This window comes from Cynocephalus volans, chromosome X, assembly GCF_027409185.1.
Source record: "Cynocephalus volans isolate mCynVol1 chromosome X, mCynVol1.pri, whole genome shotgun sequence".
Classification (NCBI taxonomy): Eukaryota; Metazoa; Chordata; class Mammalia; order Dermoptera; family Cynocephalidae; genus Cynocephalus; species Cynocephalus volans.
The window spans coordinates 112,437,282-112,458,639 of record NC_084478.1 but is presented as its reverse complement, the minus strand read 5'-3'; the positions used below and the strand labels follow the sequence as shown (position 1 = coordinate 112,458,639).

The 21,358-nt window shown below is 39.5% G+C and overlaps 1 protein-coding gene across 1 annotated transcript; it reads right to left on the bottom strand.

Moving 5' to 3' along the window:
- Positions 1-10,511: 10,511 nt before the first annotated feature.
- LOC134368202 (T-complex protein 11-like X-linked protein 2) lies at positions 10,512-20,017 on the bottom strand. Its single transcript, XM_063084745.1, is given in 10 exon segments — positions 10,512-10,744; positions 11,572-11,732; positions 12,503-12,684; positions 12,783-13,003; positions 13,253-13,418; positions 13,985-14,048; positions 14,161-14,380; positions 15,116-15,237; positions 17,800-17,902; positions 19,918-20,017. Coding segments are annotated over 9 exon segments (1,398 nt in total). The 5' UTR covers positions 17,829-17,902; positions 19,918-20,017.
- Between the last annotated feature and the right edge of the window lie 1,341 nt (positions 20,018-21,358).

Below are 21,358 nucleotides of genomic sequence, written 5' to 3'. Positions count from 1 at the left end.
CTGCCTATGGCTCCCTCCCTCAGCCCTACTGCATAGCTACTGCTTATCTTCCTAAACATGTATTCCATTGACCCTATTTGGCTACTCATAAGACTTTGACATCAGTCTCTTAATAATCACAGAATTCCACTCCAGGCACTGTCTGTTGTGATCCCACCCTCCTGTGACCCTTGTGGTGGAGAAAGCTAGTGTGTGAATGCAAACACTTCACCTCCTCAGTGGCCATATCCAAGTGCAGAAACCTCAAACCTGGAGCAGGCAAGCTTAGACACTGTCCCTACCCCCACTAGAATTAACCTTCGTCAAAGGAAAAAGATAATATAATAGTAAGCTGGCACACTTTCTAGGGGCTGAGGAGGGCAATGATAAAGGCATGCTCTGAGAGAAACTAGTAACAGGGCATCCCAGAACTCTGCTTGCCCCCCAGGAGAATGTCAATGAGCATGAGATCTGCAGTATGGTCTCATCACCAGCAATCTGCCTGGTACCTCTATGTGACTTAGCAATTGCTTGGTGCATGAAGCCTTAGCTATTACCCAGTCTATTTCCTCTGTATTCAGTGGTATGCTAGTTTGCTAGGGCTGCCATAACAAAATACCACAGACTAGGTGGCTTACAGAACAGAAATCTATTTTCTCACGGTTCTGGTGGCCAGAAGTCCAACATCAAAGAGTTGGTGGGTTTGGTTTCTTCCAAGGCCTCTCTCCTTGGCTTGCAGATGGCTGCCCTCTTGCTGCTGTAAGATCCGTGCACCATGCACAAATCCCACAGACAGGGATGGCTCACTTCACAAAGACCATGAGACTGAGACCGATGCAATCAAGCAAGAGGGACTTTATTCCAGCATGCTGGGCTCACCTTGTCTCCTGGACAGAAGCGACCCCGAGTTTACAATACAAGCACATTTTATACAGTTTTTCTGAACAGATCTTTGTGACAGGATGAGTTGTTGGTTATCTGTGGTGCCTTTAGATTTATGGGTAGACTTTAGCAGGCTGGTACCCTGATAGATTTGTGACACCTTTAGATTTACAGGTGGGCTTTAGCAGGCTGGTACCCCGATAAGGAACAGTGCATTTTTCAATCGTTTATCTTCCCCTGAGGTCTGGCCAGGTGGCCTTTAGATAAGGAACTAGTCAGTTCCTGGAACCGGGTAGGGGTCATTCCCTTCCTTGGAATGTTTAGTGTGCTCGGGCCTGACCTTTGTACGGCCCCTTAGAAGCTGCTTTACTTAAGCATTTGTTACAAAACTGCGTACATTAAAGTTATATTTTTCTACAATTCCCTTACAATTTCCTACAATTTTCTACATCCCCTACACTGCCTCTTCACATGGTCGTCCCTTTGTGCCTGTGCGTCCCTGGTGTCTCTGATCCTGTATGTACTAATCTGCTCTTCTAACAAAAACACCAATCAACTTGGATTAGGGCACACCCTATTACCTTTAACGTAATTATCTCTTTAAAGGCCCAATCTTCGAACATAGTCACATTGTGAGGCAGTGGGGGTTAAGCAGTCAACTTATGAATTTTAAAGGAACACAATTTAATACATAACAGTTGGTGACATTAAAACACAGAAAAAGGAAGGGGCTTGTCCCAGGTTCTAGTGACAGAAGGTTTTCCAGCTTCTAGACAATTATTTCCTAGGTCAGATAATGTTGCTTTGCCTCCCACAGATTTGTCACCCCTTTTCTCCTGGGTGATGGAGCCGCCAAAGATTACTCAAAGCCCATCAGTTTTGAGCAGTGAGAAGCCCCAGAAAGGGGTTAATCTCCCAGAACCCTCAAGATAGAGGTATTCCTTCCATTTGGGAAATTAACAATGAATTGGGGTTCTCTTCCTGTATTTATTCTCCAGACCAAGAAGTTACAGGAAGGGACGTAGGTGGGGTTTTCCTAAGTACAGTTTAACAAGGTTTACAATAGAAGCTGGTAACATTCAGTAAAAAAAAGTCAGATGACATTCTGTTAGGCAATTAAGTGATCCACTAACAAAGGCTTGATTTAGCTGACATTCCTTTTCCCTCTAGCAGCTTTTTTAGTAACTTTACATATCAATTAGTAACTTGTCTGTCTTAGAACCAGCAGCCTTGCTGTGTTACAGTTCTTATCTTGCAACAGAGACTCAATGCCCTGAGAGAAATTTCCTGTCCTTTGCAAGGTCAATATTTGAAACTGCAAGGCTTTGGAAAACCAGGCCCTGCGAGGTACATTTGCTTTATGAATCCTCTGCAAGGTAAGGCCTTGATCTTGCCCAAACTTTCTCTTTGTCAACATGCTGGCTCTATTTACCAAACCTTCAGACTGATAGTCTATCTAAAATGCCTCCCAATTTTCTTCCTCGAGGAAGATGTACCCTCCTGAGCAAACAAGATTTCTTTCCTCAAATTTCTGCTCCAGATTGTGTATGAATGCCATGGCCTCTGAAGAAGGAGCACATCCTTATACACATCGTTGACAGTGAGATAGAAGAGAGATAATGACAGAGCCCATGAAGCAAGGATGGCTTTTGTTTATGGGTTGAATTGTGTTCCCCCCAAAATTTATATGTTGAGGTTCTAATCCTCAATACCTCAGAATGTCACCTTAGTTGGAAATAGAGTTGTTGCAGTTGTAATTAGTTAAGATGAGGCTATAGTGGGTGGTTGTTGGGGTGCTCTCTTGGTCAGCCAGGCCCGGGCTCTGGATTTCCCTGGCCATGGCCACCGAGTGATCCCCGGCAGACTCCCTATCCCCCCCAGGCAGGACCAGATAAGTTGCCCTCTGTGGCGTAAGCTGAAGAAGGATCCCCGAAGGTGGGTGAGTGCACCACCCGCCTATTCAGCCTGCAAAGGAACACTCAGATGCGGCAAGGGTTCCATCAAGCAGTTCCGTTTATTGTCTTTTAAGCACTTGCATTTATATCTAAGCAAGCGGGGATTTCCACACTGAGAGCCAATCACTGGGAAGGTCACATCTGCATGCACCTTACTTTCCTATGCTTAGCCTACTGATCATGCACTGATCATGAGCGCGGAAAAGCGCAACTACCAATAAAATTTTTGCAGAACTAAAAGTGACACTCCCCCTTTGCTTCCTCTAGGCACCATCTTGTGTGGACCATGCGGGCGGGGAACTTAAACAGCGCCATTTGGTGTGGCCTCCTTTCACCCTAGCAATTGCTATAGCAAGGGGAGCAGTTGCAGCCCAACAGGTGGTCCCATATCAAATATGACCAGTGTCCTTATAAAAGGGGGTAATTTGTACAGAGACATGCATAAAGTGAAGGTGATATAGAGACATAGGGAGAAGACGGCCATTTATAGGCCAAGAAGAGGCCTGGGATGGAGCCTTTCCTACAGCTCTCAGAAGGAGCCAACTCTGCTGACACCTTGATTTCAGATGTCCAGCCTCCACAACTGTGTGACAATATACTTCTGTTGTGTAAACCATCTAGTTTGTGTGCTTCATTAAGGTGTTATGGCCAACGTCTGACAGGTAAAAGAAATTTGCCTACGAGAACCAGGTGATGGTAAAAGGAAAAGAGTTTATTTCTGGCAGCCAGGGCTATGCAGGCCAATCAAGGAGCGCAGCCCCGAGTTGAAACCTCTCGCAGTTTTTATTTTTAGCTAGGCGGGAATTTTTCACACCTGACACAATCTAGCCAATGCAAGCAAGCCAGTGGTACATAAGCTAATTTTGCAGTTAGCCCGGTAGCCCCTCCCCACCCTGGATTCCCCATAGGGACTTTCCAGCCTAAAATGGCAGAGCAGCCTAAAATGGCATTGGTTATGCTACTGTGTTTATTTCCCCATTTATTTTAGCAAGCGATTTGTACAGAAGCAGAATGCATATGTTAATGTCAGTAGGGGTTGGGGCATCCCTTAACAATGGCAGCCCTAGTAAACAAATCCACCTTCCAATATACCTTTTTTAAACCATGCTCCCTGCTGCCCTCTGATTACTAGCGTGGATGTCGTTGTTCGGTATAACAGAATATAGTTCTTGCCAAAAGATCTTTGGCCCCAGGACCCAGACAGCTCTTGGCATTCCCAACATCAACATGGGACCTTGTGTGTCCCACACCTTACCACCTGCCTTGTGTCAGTGAAATAGTTAGGAGTACAGGCTCTGGTAACAAACTGCCTTGATTCTGGGCTCTGCCACTCACTAGCCCAGTCCTACTTCCTGAAGTGTTTCCCCTATATTTTCCTTTAGTAGTTTTACAGTTTCAGATCTTATACTTAAATCTTTAATCCATTTTCAGTTGATTTTGGTATATGGTGAGAGGTGTGGGTCTAGTTTCATTCTTCTGCATATGGTTATCCAATTTTCCCAGTACCATTTATTGAAGAGGCAGTCTTCCCCCCCCCCCCACCTTTTTTTTTTTACCTTTGTCAAATGTCAGTTGGCTCTAAGTCTGTGAGTTGATTTCTTGGCTCTCTATTCTGTCCCACTGGTCTGAGTATCTATTTTTGTGCCAGTACCATGCTGTCTGGGTTACTATAGCTGTGTAGTATAATTTGAAGTCAGGTAGTGTTATGCCTCCAGCTTTATTTATTTATTTATTTATTTGCTCAGGATTGCTTTGGCTATTTGGGGGTCTTTTGTTGTTCCATATGAACGTTAGGACTGATTTTCCTATTTCTGTAAAGAATGTCATTTGGAAATTGGAATTTTGATGGGGGTTGCATTGAATCTGTAAATGGCTTTGGGTAGTATGGACATTTCACAATGTTAATTCTTCCAATCCAAGAGCATGGAATGTCCTTCCATCTCTTTATGTCATCTTTAATTTCTTTCAGCAGTGATTTGTAGTTCTCATTGTAGAGATCTTTCACCTCCTTAGTTAAATTGATTCCTAGGTATTGTATTTTTTTGGTGGCTACTATAAATGGGCTTACTCTCTTGGTTTCTCTTTGTTAGTTCATTATTGGAGTATACAAATGCAACTGACTTATGGACATTGATTTTGTATCCTGCAACCTTACTAAAAGTATTAGTCAGCTCTAAGGCTTTTCTAATAGTGTCTTTAGGTTTTTCTCTATATAAGATGATGTCATCTTCAAATAGGGACAGTTTGACTTCACCTTTTCCTATAAGGATGCCCTTTATTTCCTCTTCTTGCCTGATTGCTCTGGCTAGTACCTCCATTACTATGTTAAATAGAAGTGGTGGGAGTGGGCATGTCTTGTCTTGTTCCTGTTCTTAAGTGAAAAGCCTTCAGTTTTTCACCATTTAGGATGATACTGGCAGTGGGCTTGTCATAGATGGCTTTTATTGTGTTGGGATAATTTCCTTCCATACCTAATTTGTTGAGAGTCTTTATCATGAAGGGATGTTGAATTTTGTTGAATGTTTTTTCTGCATCTATTGAGATAATCATATGGTTTTTGTCCTTCATTTTGTTGGTGTGGTGTATCACATTTATTGACTTGCATATGTGGAACCATCCTTGCATCTCTGGGATGAATCTCACTTGATCACGGTGTATGATTTTTTTGATGTGTTGCTGTATTCTGATGGTTAGTTTTTTATTGAGGATTTTTGCATCTATGCTCATAAGAGATGTTGGTGTGTAGTTTTCTTTTTCTGCTGTATCTTTGTCTGGTTTTGGTAGCAAGAAGATACTGGCCTCACAGAGTCAGTTTGGCAGAATGGCCTCTCTTTTAATTTTTTGGAATGGTGTGAAGAGAATTGATATTAACTCCTCTTTAAAGGCTTGGTGAAATTCAGCAGTAAAGCCATCTGGTCCTGGGCTTTTCTTTGTTGGGAGACTGTTGACTACTGCTTCAACCTCCTTGCTAGTTATTGGTCTGTTCGGGTTTTCTGTGTCCAGTTGGTTCAGTCTTGGTAGTTTGCATGTGTCCAGAAATTTATCCATTTTCTCCATGTTTTCATATTTGTTGGTGTACAGTTGTTTAAAACAATCTGTAATGACTTTTTTAGATTTCTTTGGTATTAGTTGTAATGTCTACATTTTCTTTTCTAATTTTTGTAATTTGGGTCTTCTCTCTTCTTTGGAAAAATATGTACCACACAAATGGAAACCAAAAATGAGCAGGAGTAGCTATTCTTATATCAGATAAAATAGACTTTAAACAAAAAACCATAAAAAGAGACAAAGGTGGCCACTATATAATGATAAAGGGATCTATCCAGCAAGAAGACATAACAATCATAAATATTTATGCACCCAACACTGGAGTACCCAGACATGTAAAGCAAACACTATTACACGTAAAGAAAGAGAGAGAGTTCAACATAATAATAGTGGGAGACCTGAATCCCCCCATCACTGAACAGTTCATCCAGGCAACAAATCAAAAGGAAAACACAGGATTTAAATGACACTTTAGACCAGTTGGACCTGGGAGATATCTACGGAAAATTTCATCCAACAAGAAAAGAATATACATTCTTCTCATCAGTACAGGGACCATTCTCCAGGATAGAGCACATGTTAGGCCACAAATTAAGTCTTAATAAGTTTAAAAAAATTGAAATCATCTCAACTATCTTTTCAGGCCACAATGGATTAATGAAACTCAGGGCTACATACAAATAAGTGGAAATTAAACAACAGGCTCAAGAATGACCTATGGATCCAAGAAGGAATTAAACAGGAAATCAAAAAATTTCTAGAAAACAATGAAAATAAAGACAAATCATATGAAAACCTGTGGGATATGGCTAAAGCAGTACTAAGAGGGAAGTTTATAGCAATAAATGCTTACATCAAAAAAATATAAAGACTTCAAGTAAACAACCCAACCCTACACCTAAAAGAACTAGAAAAACAAGAATAATCTAATCCCAAAGTTAGTAGGTGGAAAGAAATAATTAAGATTGGGGAATAACTAAATGATATACCCCCCCCCCAAAAAATACAAAAGATCAATGAAACAAAAAGTTGGTGTTTTGAGAAGATAAACAAAATAAACCATTAGCTAGATTAGCCAATAAGGTTTTTAAAAGAATCTTATGTCAGCAGAAACACTGCCAACTTGAACTGAAAGGGACCGAGAAAAAATAAAATAAAGGAAGGCTGTTGGACTCCCAAAATTCTACAGGCAGGAAATAGGCTGATAAAAGTACTCCACTGCAAACATGTCCTACTATCCTGCAAGAAAAATGGAAGGATGACTCAGAGAATAGACCCTTGGATGTAAATGGTGGAGCCTTAGTTACAGTGGCCAAAGTCTCCAGCCACAGAGGAATACTCCCAGGCATTGAGACCTAATGGAGTTTATCCGGTTGGACTTCAAGATTGCTTGGAGCTAGTAACTCTTTTCTTTATTTTCTCCCATTTGGAGCAGGAATGTCTGTAAATACTGTCCTATTCCTTGCCACCACTGTAATCACGAGGAAGGTAACTGTTTTCTAGTTCACGGGTCCATTGAAGAAGAGAAAATTTACCTCAGGAAGGATTATACCCAGAGTTTCTCTTATACCTGATTTAGATGATTTACAGGTAAGATTTTGGACTTGAGTTGATGTGTAATGTGTTGAGACTTTTGGGGATATTGGGATGAGGTGAATATATTTTGCATGTAGGATAGACATGAATTTTTGAGAATCAGAGGGCAGACTGTAATGTGCGCTGAATAACGGCCTCCAAAGATATCCATGTCCTAGTCCCTGAAACATCTTATGTGGCAAAAGGGACTTTGCAGATGTGATTACAAATCCTGAGATAGGAGATTATAATAGTGGTCCCTATATGTAATAATAAGTCTGCTTATTAAGAGGGAAAGGGAGATTTCACACAGAAGGAGGCAATGTGATGACTGAAGCAAGATGTTATGCTACTGGCCTGGATGATGAAGGAATGAAAGCTCTGGAAGCTCTAGGGGAGAATCCATTGCCTTGTCAAGGAATAAAGAATACAGTTCAAGGAGATAGAAAAGGCAAGGCAATGGATTCTTTCTAGGCTTCCAGTGGGAGCACTGCCCTGTTGAAACCTTGATTCTGATCCACTAAAGCTGACTTTGGACTTCTGACCTCCAGGACTATAAGAGAATAAATAAATGTTGTTTCAAGCCACAAAGTTTGTGGTAATTAGCTACAGTAGCCATAAGAAAACAGTACAGAAACCTTCATAGAGATCATCTAGTCCAGTGCTTTACAAACAGTCCTCAAAACTCCTTCTTCCAGCTCTCTTTCAGCTCAAGCTGCCTAGCTTTGAACTGTCTTATTCATGGCCTCCTGAAAATATTTTATTTTCTGAAAAATGACTGTATAGGATTAAAATATAAAATCACTGATTAAGTCCAACATGCAATTTTATAGACGAAGAAAAAGAAAAAGTTCAGAAAAGCAAAATGATTTTCCCTTACTCACTCAGCCAGAAAAGAAAAAAATAAATAAAACATAGGTTCTTATTCCCAATTGGGGCCTCTTGTGCCACAAAGCTCTAAAATTGGAAAAGTAGACTGGAGATAAATTGTTAAGGAATAAATGAAATAATATATGTAGAGTTTAAAAAGTGCTTGGCACATACACACTCATAAATATTACCTATGATTTTAATATGTACAAGGGTACTTCAAAAAGTTCATGGAAAGATTCGTATTATCTTTTAATTCTGCTTTTCCATGAAGTTTTTCAAGTGCCCTCATACTTGGATATACACAGAATATCTCTCAACGTACACACAAAATCCGGTAACCGTTTCCTCTGTGCCGTGGGGTAGACACAGGGGGTAGGAGAGAAACTGATTTTTCACTGTATGTCATTTTAAACAATGTGCATGTTCTATCCATCATCTATCTATCCATCCGCCCATCCATCCGTCCCCAAAGGGTGAGCAAGATTGTGTGGTGCTACCTTTTCTTTGTTAAGGATCATAATTACTATCTTTTCCATTGGGAAAGCACAAGAGAATCAACCAATTTAAAATCCCTAAAAAATAAAGCATGTCATATTTTAATTATAAAGTTTAAAGCAAAGTTTCATTTTAGCCCAATATCTTTACCCACCAACTGTTTAGTCATCTCCACAGTGATCCCCTCAGAGTATATTTGTCTCCAAAATAATCTGGCTTCCAAAATTAAGATTTTTAAAAAATTTGTATTGATACTGGCAAATCAGATTAGAAAATACAACTAGGCAAGCTTCACTGCCTGTTTATTAAATACAGAACTTTCACCTGCCTTGATCTTTTCTGAGGCTATTTAGTCACAAGATTAAAATATTTGAATGATCTATTCCCCAGCTTGTCTGTGTGCCCCACTTCCAGCTGAAATAAAAGTTCACAAAGCTGTGTCATTCATCCAAAATCCACTCTCTAGGGAAATCAAATAGGAGGTTACCCTGGGACTACTGGAATTCAAATCTCATCTGTTATTTTTCTTGGGCTAAGTTATACTCAGTTCCTTCCATCCCTGAAATGGTGAGGACTTTTTTTTTTTTTTTTACCCAGTTAGGATATCCAAAAAGTGGATTTCTATTTTCCCCTATCAATTCTAAATAAGTCCAAATCCAAACCTAAATTTTTCCCCAGTTTCCTAAATTGCTGTTTGTCTGCTGCAGTTGGCCTGAGAATGATAGGATGAATCTACACAAACTCAGAAAACAAGCCAAGGTCCTTGTGGACCTAGAATACTTATCATTTGTGATGCCAAATGAGCTGACAATCATAACCTGGCAGTTAGAATCCCAAACTAGAAGTGGGAAAAAGCTGATGCCTGCCCTACCCTTGAATAGCCACATCACTTCTATCAGGAAGATTGGGGTGTTCTGAGCCTACAGATGCAGAAACAGAAGATTTATTTGGTTACAGAACAGTATCAGGGACGAACTTGCTACAAATCAGTGACCGAACTGCTTGGGTTTGGTGTAACTATCAGAGACTCCAAGCCTCGCCTCAAGGATCACTTGAGAGAGAGAGAGAAGTCCCATGGATGCTGAGACCTGTCCTCAGCTGAATGCTTATTAGCAGAAAAAAATCAACATTCAACTAGTCTGCAGTTTTCATACTGCTTTAAACCACACACCAGAACAAGAGGTGGGAACTCTTACTGTTGCTGCATCCTTTAAAAGTATAAGAAAATTTGGTACTGGAAATGAGATTGTATGTCCTCTCCGGATCTGTAATGCAGTGAATTTCTGACTTCCAGAAGCCCTTATACTCACACTATGGATTTTTCATAGCCCTTAAGGAAATGTTTTGGCCCTGGAGAAAATAATGCTAGCACTGATGCCTGCCCAAGCTGGCATACTGAAAAATGATCAGCCAGTGCAAGGAAAACTGAAGGCTCACTGGCTTCTCAGCTAGTTAGCGGATGAGAGCACAAAACCTGGCCTCTGCTGCAGCATAGAAGAAATGGAGGCTTTTTTGCAGCTCACAAGTTTGTTAATAAAGGGGATTGATCCAGTTGGTGTTTATATGCTTGACCCCTGCAGCTCTGTGTCCTGTCTGTAGTGAGAAAGAGGGCCGGCTGTTCTGCTGACCACAGGTAATGTATCCCAGGAACATGCCAAGTCCTCTCTCCTGAATCCCTGTTGCCATGACTCAGGTCCAGCACCATCAGATAGGTTCTACTCCTGTTTCTTGGGCCTGAGCTGGAGGGTTGATATTTTTTAGTATCTCAATATAGTATGGACTAAATACCTGCTGATTGTGATGCATTAGATTGACAAACTTCAAGTTCAGGTCTGCCAACTCCCTTTCAATGAGAATAAGGCCTCCAGTGAACTGCAGCAGAGAGTCCGGCTTGCCATGAACTAAAGAGCATTTGAGAAACAAAGGGACCCGCTGATCTGTAAGCAGGAAAAAACAATGAAAAGGGGAATAAAGAGGTTTCAGAAGAAATTCACAATGCCCCTGCACTCTCTGCTTATCAAAGTTTAAAGTTAACTGAGCTTTTCACTGACCTACCCACTCATTTGGGTAAACTGTATGAATGAGTTTTTTGGGGGGGAGGAGGAGGGAATCCCATCAAAGCTCCTAAAGACAATGCATGATCAAAAGATAATGAGCTAGTCAATTTCTGGCTGTTCATAAGATTACACAGATATAAGTGGGATCCTAGTGCACATTTGAACTAACAAGAGGATCCTAGGCACTTGGAAATGCTAAGGACAGTTTTGCAGCCAGTATACCAGACACCCAAACCAGACTATGATAAGATGCTAAAGCTAAAAGCAAGCAGGCCAAGTTCACTGCTTCCACTCCAGTTTGGAATATGTTCTATAATCTAACTCGGCATCAATTCCATGGAGGGGAGTAGGGGCCTACATGACTTAAAGCATGAGACAGAGAAAGGGTTTCCCTCCATAGATCATGGAATACGTGTGAGAATCACCAGGGATGACTTACTAGGATTGGTAGGACAGTATCGCAAACTTGTGAGTTACACATGCTGGGTGTGGATCCACCTTAAAACCATATATTTACTCTTCACACTGAAAGATACCTATTTCGACACTGCACATTATAGCTGAGGAAGCTAAAGCTAAAAGACTTTTCAAACGATTATGCTTTTCCAGTTTCAAATAGTTCAGTAACTCACTTCCAGGGTAGGGTCTACCTGTCCACTCCCCACATTGTTGTCACTCTTCCCCAACACTACCATGAGAACTCTTACCAATGATCCTATGAACACAGTTCTCCTTGGCAATGTTCTGGAGTTGGCCTATAAGGGATGCTTTGTTTTTGCTGCTCAGAGCAATGAGGCCCATGTCCTTGAAGCCTTGATGGATTTCCTGAGACACCTGTTCACTCACACTCAGCATAGCCTCTTCAGGCCTAGATAATGAAGGATAGAAGGCAGCGTGGCCTTGGAAAAGGGGGCAAATCCCAGAGACCCCCATACCACAAGCCAGGCCCAATCAAGGGAGAATTCCAACTCCCTACAACCAGTGGACAGCAGGAGCCAGTAGGCAGTTAAATATCTTCATTGTTACCTCAGGGTACCAAACTAATCCATACATACAGCACCATATGCTACTTCAAAAGGAACAAGATAAATTGGACAAGAGTTCAAGTTCTATCCTTGGATCCATTCAGTATTCTTTAGTCCAATAAACTTTATTTAAATACTGTTTTAAGATTTTCTTTGATATTTTTCATTGTTGTTTTTCCTACTCTACCAATCAGATAAGCATATTGAGACACTTGGACTTCCAATTTATTTTTATTTTTATTTTTTTTACTTTGGAATGGTATCACTACATGCAGTGAGTGATAAATCAATATTACAGAGTAACTGGTCAACTTCGTAATATACACAACACAAATCCACTGTCACCTAATTAAGTATATAATGACTCATCTTTAGCAAACATAATAATGCACATTTGTAGTAAACTATACTCTATACTCTCCTTTATGGAGAGACATTTTGTTTTTCTCTCTCCTAAGCCTCAATACAACTTATCAAAAACACCAATGATCTTCTGGAGATGGTTCCCAAGAGGCTTTGTGTGGTTTGTGATGAAGAATTGTAATCTATCACTTGCCTATATCCCAAATACCACATATCATTTTCCACTCTAAGAAAGATGTATGAATCTTACCTGGAGTTAAATTCCTCTGCCAGAGCCTTGGTTATGCGTTTCAGTTTATCCACAAATTCAGGTGAGTTGAATAAAACATTACCAGAGAAACTTCTGGCCACTAGCAAGACTGAGACTAGGATGATTAACAGGTTCAACTGGGACTCCATCTCCTGCACCTGAACTTTGTCCATCGGTAGACTCTGGTGAGGCAGGGAAGAACAGGCTGTCAAGAAAAGAGAGTTTTAATGGAGGCACTGAATACAGAACAAGAAGGCAATGCCCCAACACACATTCCTACCTCAGGGAATTCTTCATTTTCAGGATCCCAGTGAAGTATGTTCAGGTAGCCCTGGAATAGTACCATTGTGGGACTGGGGGGCTCTGAGTTGTTAACTGCCCGATTCAGAGGCGAACAGGCCATGCTAGAGGAAGAGCTGGGAGTGTCAAGACAACTCAGAGATGGTGCAGTGAGGTCTATGGCTGCTTTGGTTAGCCATTTTGTGGTGTAATCAAGGAGATCTACGGCAGAAAGGAATATGTATCTTCAGACTCCAAGGCTTGAAAACCAAGGCTTTGAGATGTATAGTCTTGGTCAATAAAAAATTGATTTTGTAGGTCTTTCTGTCTTAGAGAAATGCTCCTTCTCCTGCTCCTTACCCAAGAAAGAAACTTTCTATTAAAAAAAAAATGGAAATTATTCTCCATCACTGTAAGAAGGCTGACCCAAGGTCAAACCACCCTTCTCTTGCCCTTAAATTTTAAACATACTGTGCTGCATGTCAAGGAGTTCCTGGAATTGAGCTTGTTCATACTGAATCCAATGCTCCTGTCGGTAGGGTCAAAGACTCTGGATAGTATAGTTCACCATGTCCATTTTCATCAGCTCCAGAACTTGTAAAATGCCCTGGTCATAGGGAGAAATCGAATATTTACACTATGAAAAAAAATTTAGTGTAAAAGGGTGGATCCCAAGCAAGGACCCATAAAATCAGTGTTTTAGAGTTAGAAGAGGTCTTAAAAACAACAGTCCTACTTCAATTTACAAATAACAGCACTGTGTCCAAGGATCCAAAGCCACAGAATGAGTTGGTGGCAGAGCTAAGGACTGATACATTTCCTGACCTTTTAATTACGAATCTAGAGCCCTTTCCACTATAGTCACCATGTCACCTCAGAAAAAGGGTAGTCAGTGGAAGGAAAAATCACCAAAGTGCTAACAACTTTCTGTGGGTAGTAGAAACGTGGGTGGATAATTGAATTTTTAACTCACTGGGCAAATAATTTTTACTTGTTCTGGGTCTTGGTTCTTCTAGCTGTGAAACAGGTATAATCCTTATTCCTGTCCCCTTACAGGGTTTGAGTTGGGAGAAACAGAATAACATCCAGGAAAAGGCTGTTTGAAATCTATAGAAGAAATAATTATTATTTCTAATGTCTTAATGTCTTAACAGTATCATGTCATAAAGGGAGCCAAAATGATCTCAAAATCATCAAAGGAACCCTGAGAGACTGTCCTTGGAAAATAAAAGCCAACAGTCCAGGGAGAAGCAAAGAGGTATTAGGTCTTCAGTACAGAAGAGATAGACAAGACAGGGGCTATATTATAGTACCTGGCTTGGAGTCTTCTGGCATGGTGTCTAAGGCATATTGTAGGGACAGTATGTGAATATTCTCACTTCAGTAACCGCACTGGATTTGTTATGCTCTCTAGTTTCTCCACTGCTTCATCTCGAACTGGCGCACATAGCAGGATCCTCAAATTGAGAATGTAATTAGAGACATGAGGGACATCCAGGGCCCCATGCTTTCCTTCCTGCTTGAGGAGATCCATGTCTAGAGCTTCTTCAGTCTCATTTTTTATGCGATTCTGGCATGGTAATAGCAGTGATAGCAAGATATGCCCAGAAAAGAAAATCAAAGGAGAAAAATTTTGCTTGTTTAGAACTCCAAACTTTCTCTAGTGAACAAACCTCTTAGGCCAAAGGCATCCCAGACTATGTCTTCTGAAGGTCAGGAAACTGGATTTCTAAATTTCTTACACAGTATTATTTCTCTTTGTTTTGGAGACAATACAATTCAAGGCTTCATTGGGATCAGTTATAGTAGTAATTATTATTTTCTAGGCAGAATGAGATAAAACTATGAATGAAAATAAGAGCATAATAAAAATAAGTGGAGGATATAAGAAATATAAATTATGCACCACCACAAAGTAATGAGGCATTTTTAATGAAGGATAAGGACATTTTTATATTGTTTTACTCCAAAGGGCAAGGATGAAATAAGCAAAGGAACCTTTAAGGATCACTCAAAATAGCCTTTTGGCTCAAAAGTATTAGCTCCTTACGGGCAAGGGCTCTCTTTTTCATCTCTGTGCTCCTAAAACACATAAAACATGGTGGTGGTTCAGTGAAAATTTGTTTAATTGAATGATATATTCTGTTGTTATAAAAATTTACCAACTGTCAAGCTTCATCTCATACAAATAAAATGGAAGCTGCTCCATACTATCTATTTAAGTAGTGGACCATGTTGAAAAAGTACACTACTTAGAATATTAGTAGCCATTGACAATCTAAGGTCCAGGGTGGCCAGGAACTTCACATCCACAAATGGAAGGTTAATTACTCACCTCCTTAACCTCTTTTAGAAGTTCAAGAGCACAAGTGAAGTCGGGAGGAATATTCGATAGTTGCTCTTTCAGACGGTCCCAAAAAGTATTGTACATTGTCTCCACGAACCTGCTTTCCAGACTATAAGAAGGTTAGATGAGCAAATTGCTCTTTACCTACAAAATTGATATAGGATCATGATTTCCCTAATAGTAATTAAAATCATAAAAGACCATTAAATTGGCAGGCCAGGAAGAGCTATGTTTACACTTGAGAAGGGTTGAATAAACTGAAGCTAGTCTCAGATGCAAAAGCATTGGTCAAATCCTCTCAGAAGGGCACCTCATGGTTCTAAAGAAGCTCTGTTTCTGCAGTAGGAAGACCCACTAACTAGGTGTTGAAAGCCTGAGTTCTAACCCTGGTTCTACACCTAGCTTAGATGTATGACTTAGTTTCGATTTCCATGGACTTAAACCTTTGAACTAGATAATCTTTTTCCTTCGGGCCTGAAATCTAGGAAAGGATTTTTTCTTCCTGATAATACTGGAAAATCTTTCAGACACTTCAAACTCAGCAAGCCCAAAACTAAACTCATTACCATCCCCCTCCAAACTTATTCCTCATTTATACTTGGTTCTGCAAACCAGAAAGCTTAGCCTTTTTACCTTAAAAAAAAAATATTAGTAATGCATGCTTTCAGTTTAGAAAAAAATACAAATGATACAAAAATAAATGAAACAAAAAGTCAAAGTTCCTCCTCCAGCATACCAATCTAACTTGTCACCAACCATTATCTATCTGGTGTGTACTGGAGTCCTTCTTAATTCCTTTCCCTTCATTCCTTTTATTTACTTTGTCACCAGATTCCAAAGATAAAATATCTCTAGAATCCATCTCACCTACCATCATCTCCTACTAGGACTACTGCAATAGTCTGTTAAATCGCCACGCTACCCCCACAAAGTCTTACTCCCACAATGCCACATGTTCTTGGTAAAATCAGTAGTTTCTCTAAGATACAAATCTGATCATAATGGCATGCTCGTTTAAAATCCTTCAGGAGCTCTCTATTACCAGCAGGATACATGGCCTCTAAGACTCTTTATGATCCTATTCTGCCACGTCTTCTACCTTCCTTTCTTTCTCCTCCTAACATCCTGTGCTCTAAAAATAACAACCTACTTATAGTAAATATATAATTGCCTTCTACCACTCTATGCTTCTGAAATAACATTTCCTCTTCCAGGAGAGTCCTTTCCCCTGTAGAACACCTGAAAGCAACTATTCATACTCCAAGACTCACCTTAAGTGCTACCTTATCAGGAAAGTTTTCCCTGAACTTCCCTAGGCAGCTGAGCACTAATACAGAGTTCCAGACATTAGATATGAGGGAACTTATCACTTTGCATAGAAGCTATTTTACTATCTCCTCTACACAAGCTTCTTGGTAGCAAAAACAGCATCTTACCCCTCCATATGTCTCCAGCATTCAACATTCTGCCTTCCACCTCATAAGTACTCAATAAAGGTTTGTCAAATTAATGTCTGACAATGGAATTTTTCTTAGGAACCTATAACTTTAATTAGGATCATTTTATAAGTTCAAACCAATTGTCAATTATCTATAGATAATGGATAACCCCAAATTCTATTTTAACCTCTTTTCCAGTATACTTTTTGCATTACACTTGAAGAAAGCTGTTAATAAAAAAATAGTGAAATTCAAGCTTTAAATATTATTTCCCCTCTTCACCACCACAACTCCCCAGCCACTTTAACAGACCTTCACTCTCCTGGTTTCACTTTTCTCTGCACCCCTGCCAGCAGAGAAATAAATCTAACTTGGGCTCCAGGGACTGTGAAGGCAAAGACGAAGATGCTAGGACACCTGTGTTTTGGTGAAAACATCCTTTAGGGAAGCTGTGCTTGGCATGGGTAGCTGTTGGCAACAGGCAAAGGCAAACCTAAGGAATGTGAAGATCAAGAGAGCCACTGACAGAGCAAGGTGCTTTAGTAACAGGATTCCTGAAGTGGCAAAATAACAGAAGCATTTGGGGGTGGGAAATGAGAAATGCTATAAAACACAGATTCTCACAAAGAAACTTACCCACTTAACCATTAGAGGCATTGAAGTCATAGTTACTGAATGACTCTTACTTATACACTACAATATCAATATAATTAAGAGGAACCAAAATTAAGCCTAATTTTATAGGGACATTATTTATGAATGGAGTTGTGATCCCAATTCACAGAATCTTTATTAAATTGGTTATTAAGCAGAAATGTCCCATGAAATCTCTTATCCCATGAAGAATGGGCAATACCACTATTAGAAAAGTGTTCTGTTCATCTGTACGTGTTTAATCTGTAGACAAAAGAGTAATTACTAAAAGCTACTTCCTCCAAGTCTGTCTGAAAAGATCCGGAACTCACTCTATGTTTCATTATTAATGGGGATTATGAAATGAACATTTTGACAATAATTGCATTATTCCCTGTTTAAATATAACTTGCTACTTTGACTCTTTTAAACTATTACTTACGCTAATTACTCTTCTGTTTTATTTGTTGCTACCATTTTAAGACATACTCAAACATTAAATTTATTAGCAAAATGCTTCAACCTGATCAAAAACCATTTGTGCTATGTACCTATGCCAAAAATAGTAAAACGAAAAAAAAAAATAGGGGAGTCTGTACCTATTTGGAGATAAAATGCTCACTTCCATATAGACGTCTTGGTTTATCACGATTTCATGAGCAATGCTCAGCTTGGAAACTTCATTAACTGTTTCTATTAGATCTGTGACGGAAAGTACCTCAGGTTTTCTCTCTGGAAAAAGGCATAGCAGTCATCAACAGGGAAGCCACATAAGTAAAATTTCTATTTTATTCAGATATTCACTCAGCCAAGTAAAGCCCCCAAACTTAGTTTCATCAAACGGATCTTACACAGACTCAATCATTCTAGTATTTGAGGTTTTCTGAACTCTTTGCCCTTCAACGGCACTGGAAACTCTCAAAGATGTTAGGCATGGAAAGAAGTTTATGCAAAACAAAGTAAAATTGATTTCAAAACCTTCTGCTTGAAATGTCAAAACAATAAGTAAAACACAGCAAAGAAACAATAAGTTGTGGTTTCTAAAATAAACTTTTATCTAAAAGTTATTGTGTTCCCACTATCCTCTTCCTACCTCTAAAGCTATACACAAAATGAAAACTAAGGTTTCCTTATAGGTAACACCACAAATCTTACTAGTTGGCTCTAAAGCTGAACCGTGCTTCTAAATCAGTAGTTTCCAAATCTGGGGATTCAACAGACCAATAAAATTTCAAAAAAACAAATGAGTGGCTGATAATGATTTGTCATTTTTATTGTTCCACGTATGGGAATTAAGGCAAACAAACAAAAAGCGCGCCCTACCATCATCAAAACAGTTACTTCATAAAAAGAAAGTGTATTTTAACAACCCCAAAAGCATAAAGAAAATACAGTTAGCATTAAGAGTAGTCCTTTAAATTGAAGCAATTTAATATTATTTTAAAAACTCATTACAACATCTTTATTGTTTTATTTCATTCAATATTGGTAAGAATTATGTCAGAAACCAGCATTGGAATTTGAGAACCAATGTTCTAAGTTCATTATATAGACTACTTACTTATAGCAATGATACATAGTATGCATATGCAGTAGTTTTATTACTTGATATACTTGGTATATAAAATAAAACATACAATAAAACTATTTTCTCACTTTCAGTGTAGTTCTATAATTTGTTCAGAAAGAACGGTTTTTCCCCAATATATAAAACATACATATAAAAATCCTAAAACTCACTCTAAAGAGATGGTCTACTTATGTTCATTTATTTTTCATTTAAAAAAAAAAGGTCTTTCTACAAAAGTCTCATCGACTGACATTTCCCTTCTACCCCAACTAAAAAGGTGCATATGTTAAAATACACTCAATTCATTAACACAACATTTATTTGAGAGGCACTGTGAACCAAGAATTGTGCCGTTCTGTTTACTAGCAGAGACCCCAAGTGTCCACCAAATATATATGCTTCGATTTAATAGCATAATGGCCTCCAACTATTTTTTGTTTCCCATTTCAGTCTTCAAGAGTTTAGATAAAGTTGCTACATTTGGACAGATCTGCAGATTAATGCTTGGTTAAATTCACTGGAGATTATTATTAGAGAACTGCAATTTGCGTTTCTGTAAGGTTGGCCTAGTCAAAGTAAAACCTCAGATACCTAACATAAGATGTGAAAAAGGCCTCATATCCCAATGTTTACATAAAAATGCTGTCATTAATGATCTAAACAATTTAACCCCAGAGCAGTGATAATTCTTATGTCCACAAAGTGCCCCTGGAAAAGGAAAGAACACAATTCCAGCACAAGCTAATTTGGATTATTTCTGATCTGTCCTAGACCTACCATTTACATTCTACAAAATTGAAATGTAAGAATGCTACATACTTCCCATAATTTGAACAGACTCAACCACTCTCAAGTCTTGTCAAACACAAGTAATTATGCTTTGTTGGACTCTTTCTCTAGAGCCAAAATCTTCTAATTTTACTTGTCAATCAGGGGCCTAGATCCTGTATGTGTAGATCAGAGGGGGAAAAGACAAAGAAAAGAATAATCCAAAAAAGGACTAGCAGAAGGATGAGGAAGATAAAATGCAAGGTTGCAAGAGCCTTACATACACCATAAAGTCACTTAAGCCACAGGTTGCCTATTCCTTTAACCTAACTGCTATCAATCACTACCAAAGGAAGTGATAACATTATTCTAGACGTACCAGGAGAGTCGTCATCTAAACAGAAGCTCTTGTTTTCCTGATCCTGCCCTGGTGTTTCAGGTTTTCGGGCCACACTTTCTGCTTCACTGGGGTCATTCTGGAGCAGTTTTCTCAATCTTAGACATTTTGATGTTATCTGGAATTGGGGAGAAGAGCCAAGCTGTATAAGACCTGGCTCTGACCCAGGGACAAGGGAGAAGAGGGCTCTTCAACTGCCACTGTGTGTCCTGGTGACCGAACCTGCTGCTCCCAGTTGAGGGGGTTAGGGAGAAGGGTTTCAAGGTCCTCAAAGGAACAGGTAGAGTCTTCAAACAGGCCTTGAGGGAATGTGGGACTAGTGGGATTGCCTTTAGTGAAATCAAAGAAGCTTTGCATTGGGCAAGCAGAAGAGAAAACCACAACCCATAGATGAACAGTGAATTGCCCAAAGGAGGGCAAACTGCACATTACTGACCAAGCTAGGAAAGTAATCTTCCCCAACTCTGGCTGCCTTTAATTGTTCCTGGAACGCGCCCTTCCTTCTTAACTTCCTCCCCAAACCTGCCTGAAGAAAGCTGGTGGCTTAAACTCAGGCAGCAGGGGTACTTTAAAATGTTCGTAGACAGATTTGTTTTATCTTTTACTTCTATTTTTCCATGAACTTTTTGAAGTACCCTTGTAGATAGAGCCATGCAAGAGCAAAAATCAATAATTTAACTAAGCATTTACAATTGCTTAAGAAAAATGTAGATGATAGGCTATGGAATGATAAAGTTAAATAGGCCCAAGATTGCAATACAGTGTAGTATAGTAGATGATAAGCAGCTAACTAAAGTGGTGGGGACACATAAATACAGGTGGTACCCTTCAATAAAACCAATCAGAATCATAAAATAGACTTATTTCATTACTGTCTCCTTTACAGTACAGAATTACACATCAACATTATTTGCTTTTGTCTGTTGACCAGTGTGTTTTCTTCACAGAACCTAAGAGAAGTATGAGAAGGTTCTAGGAAATCTGCGGGCAGCCTAAAAGTGAAACTTTCAAGCTAAAAGTAAGTCACGATGGATGGAGAAACCATTAGAGATCTTTAAAAAGTTTCAAAACAGTGGAACATGAAGCTTCTGGCCACAGTATGTAGTGTCTACCTCTCCACGCACATCTCACTCCATTCTTTCCCAGCAATACTGGCCTTTTTCAGTTCCTCAACAGGTCATGTGCCTTCCTGCCTCAGGGAAACATGCTGTTCTTTCTCCCTGTGATGCTTTCTTCCTTCTTTAGTTCCCTATCCCCAGACTATCTCATTGTTCAAGTTTCAGCTTCCAAATCGTATGAACTCACGGAACCTTTTATGGACCTCCAATTCTAAACAAGAGATCCCAGTTAGCCTCTCTCTTAACATTCTGTACTTTTTAGAATTGGAATTACCAGTTTGTAGTTATATATTTATCTTCATAAT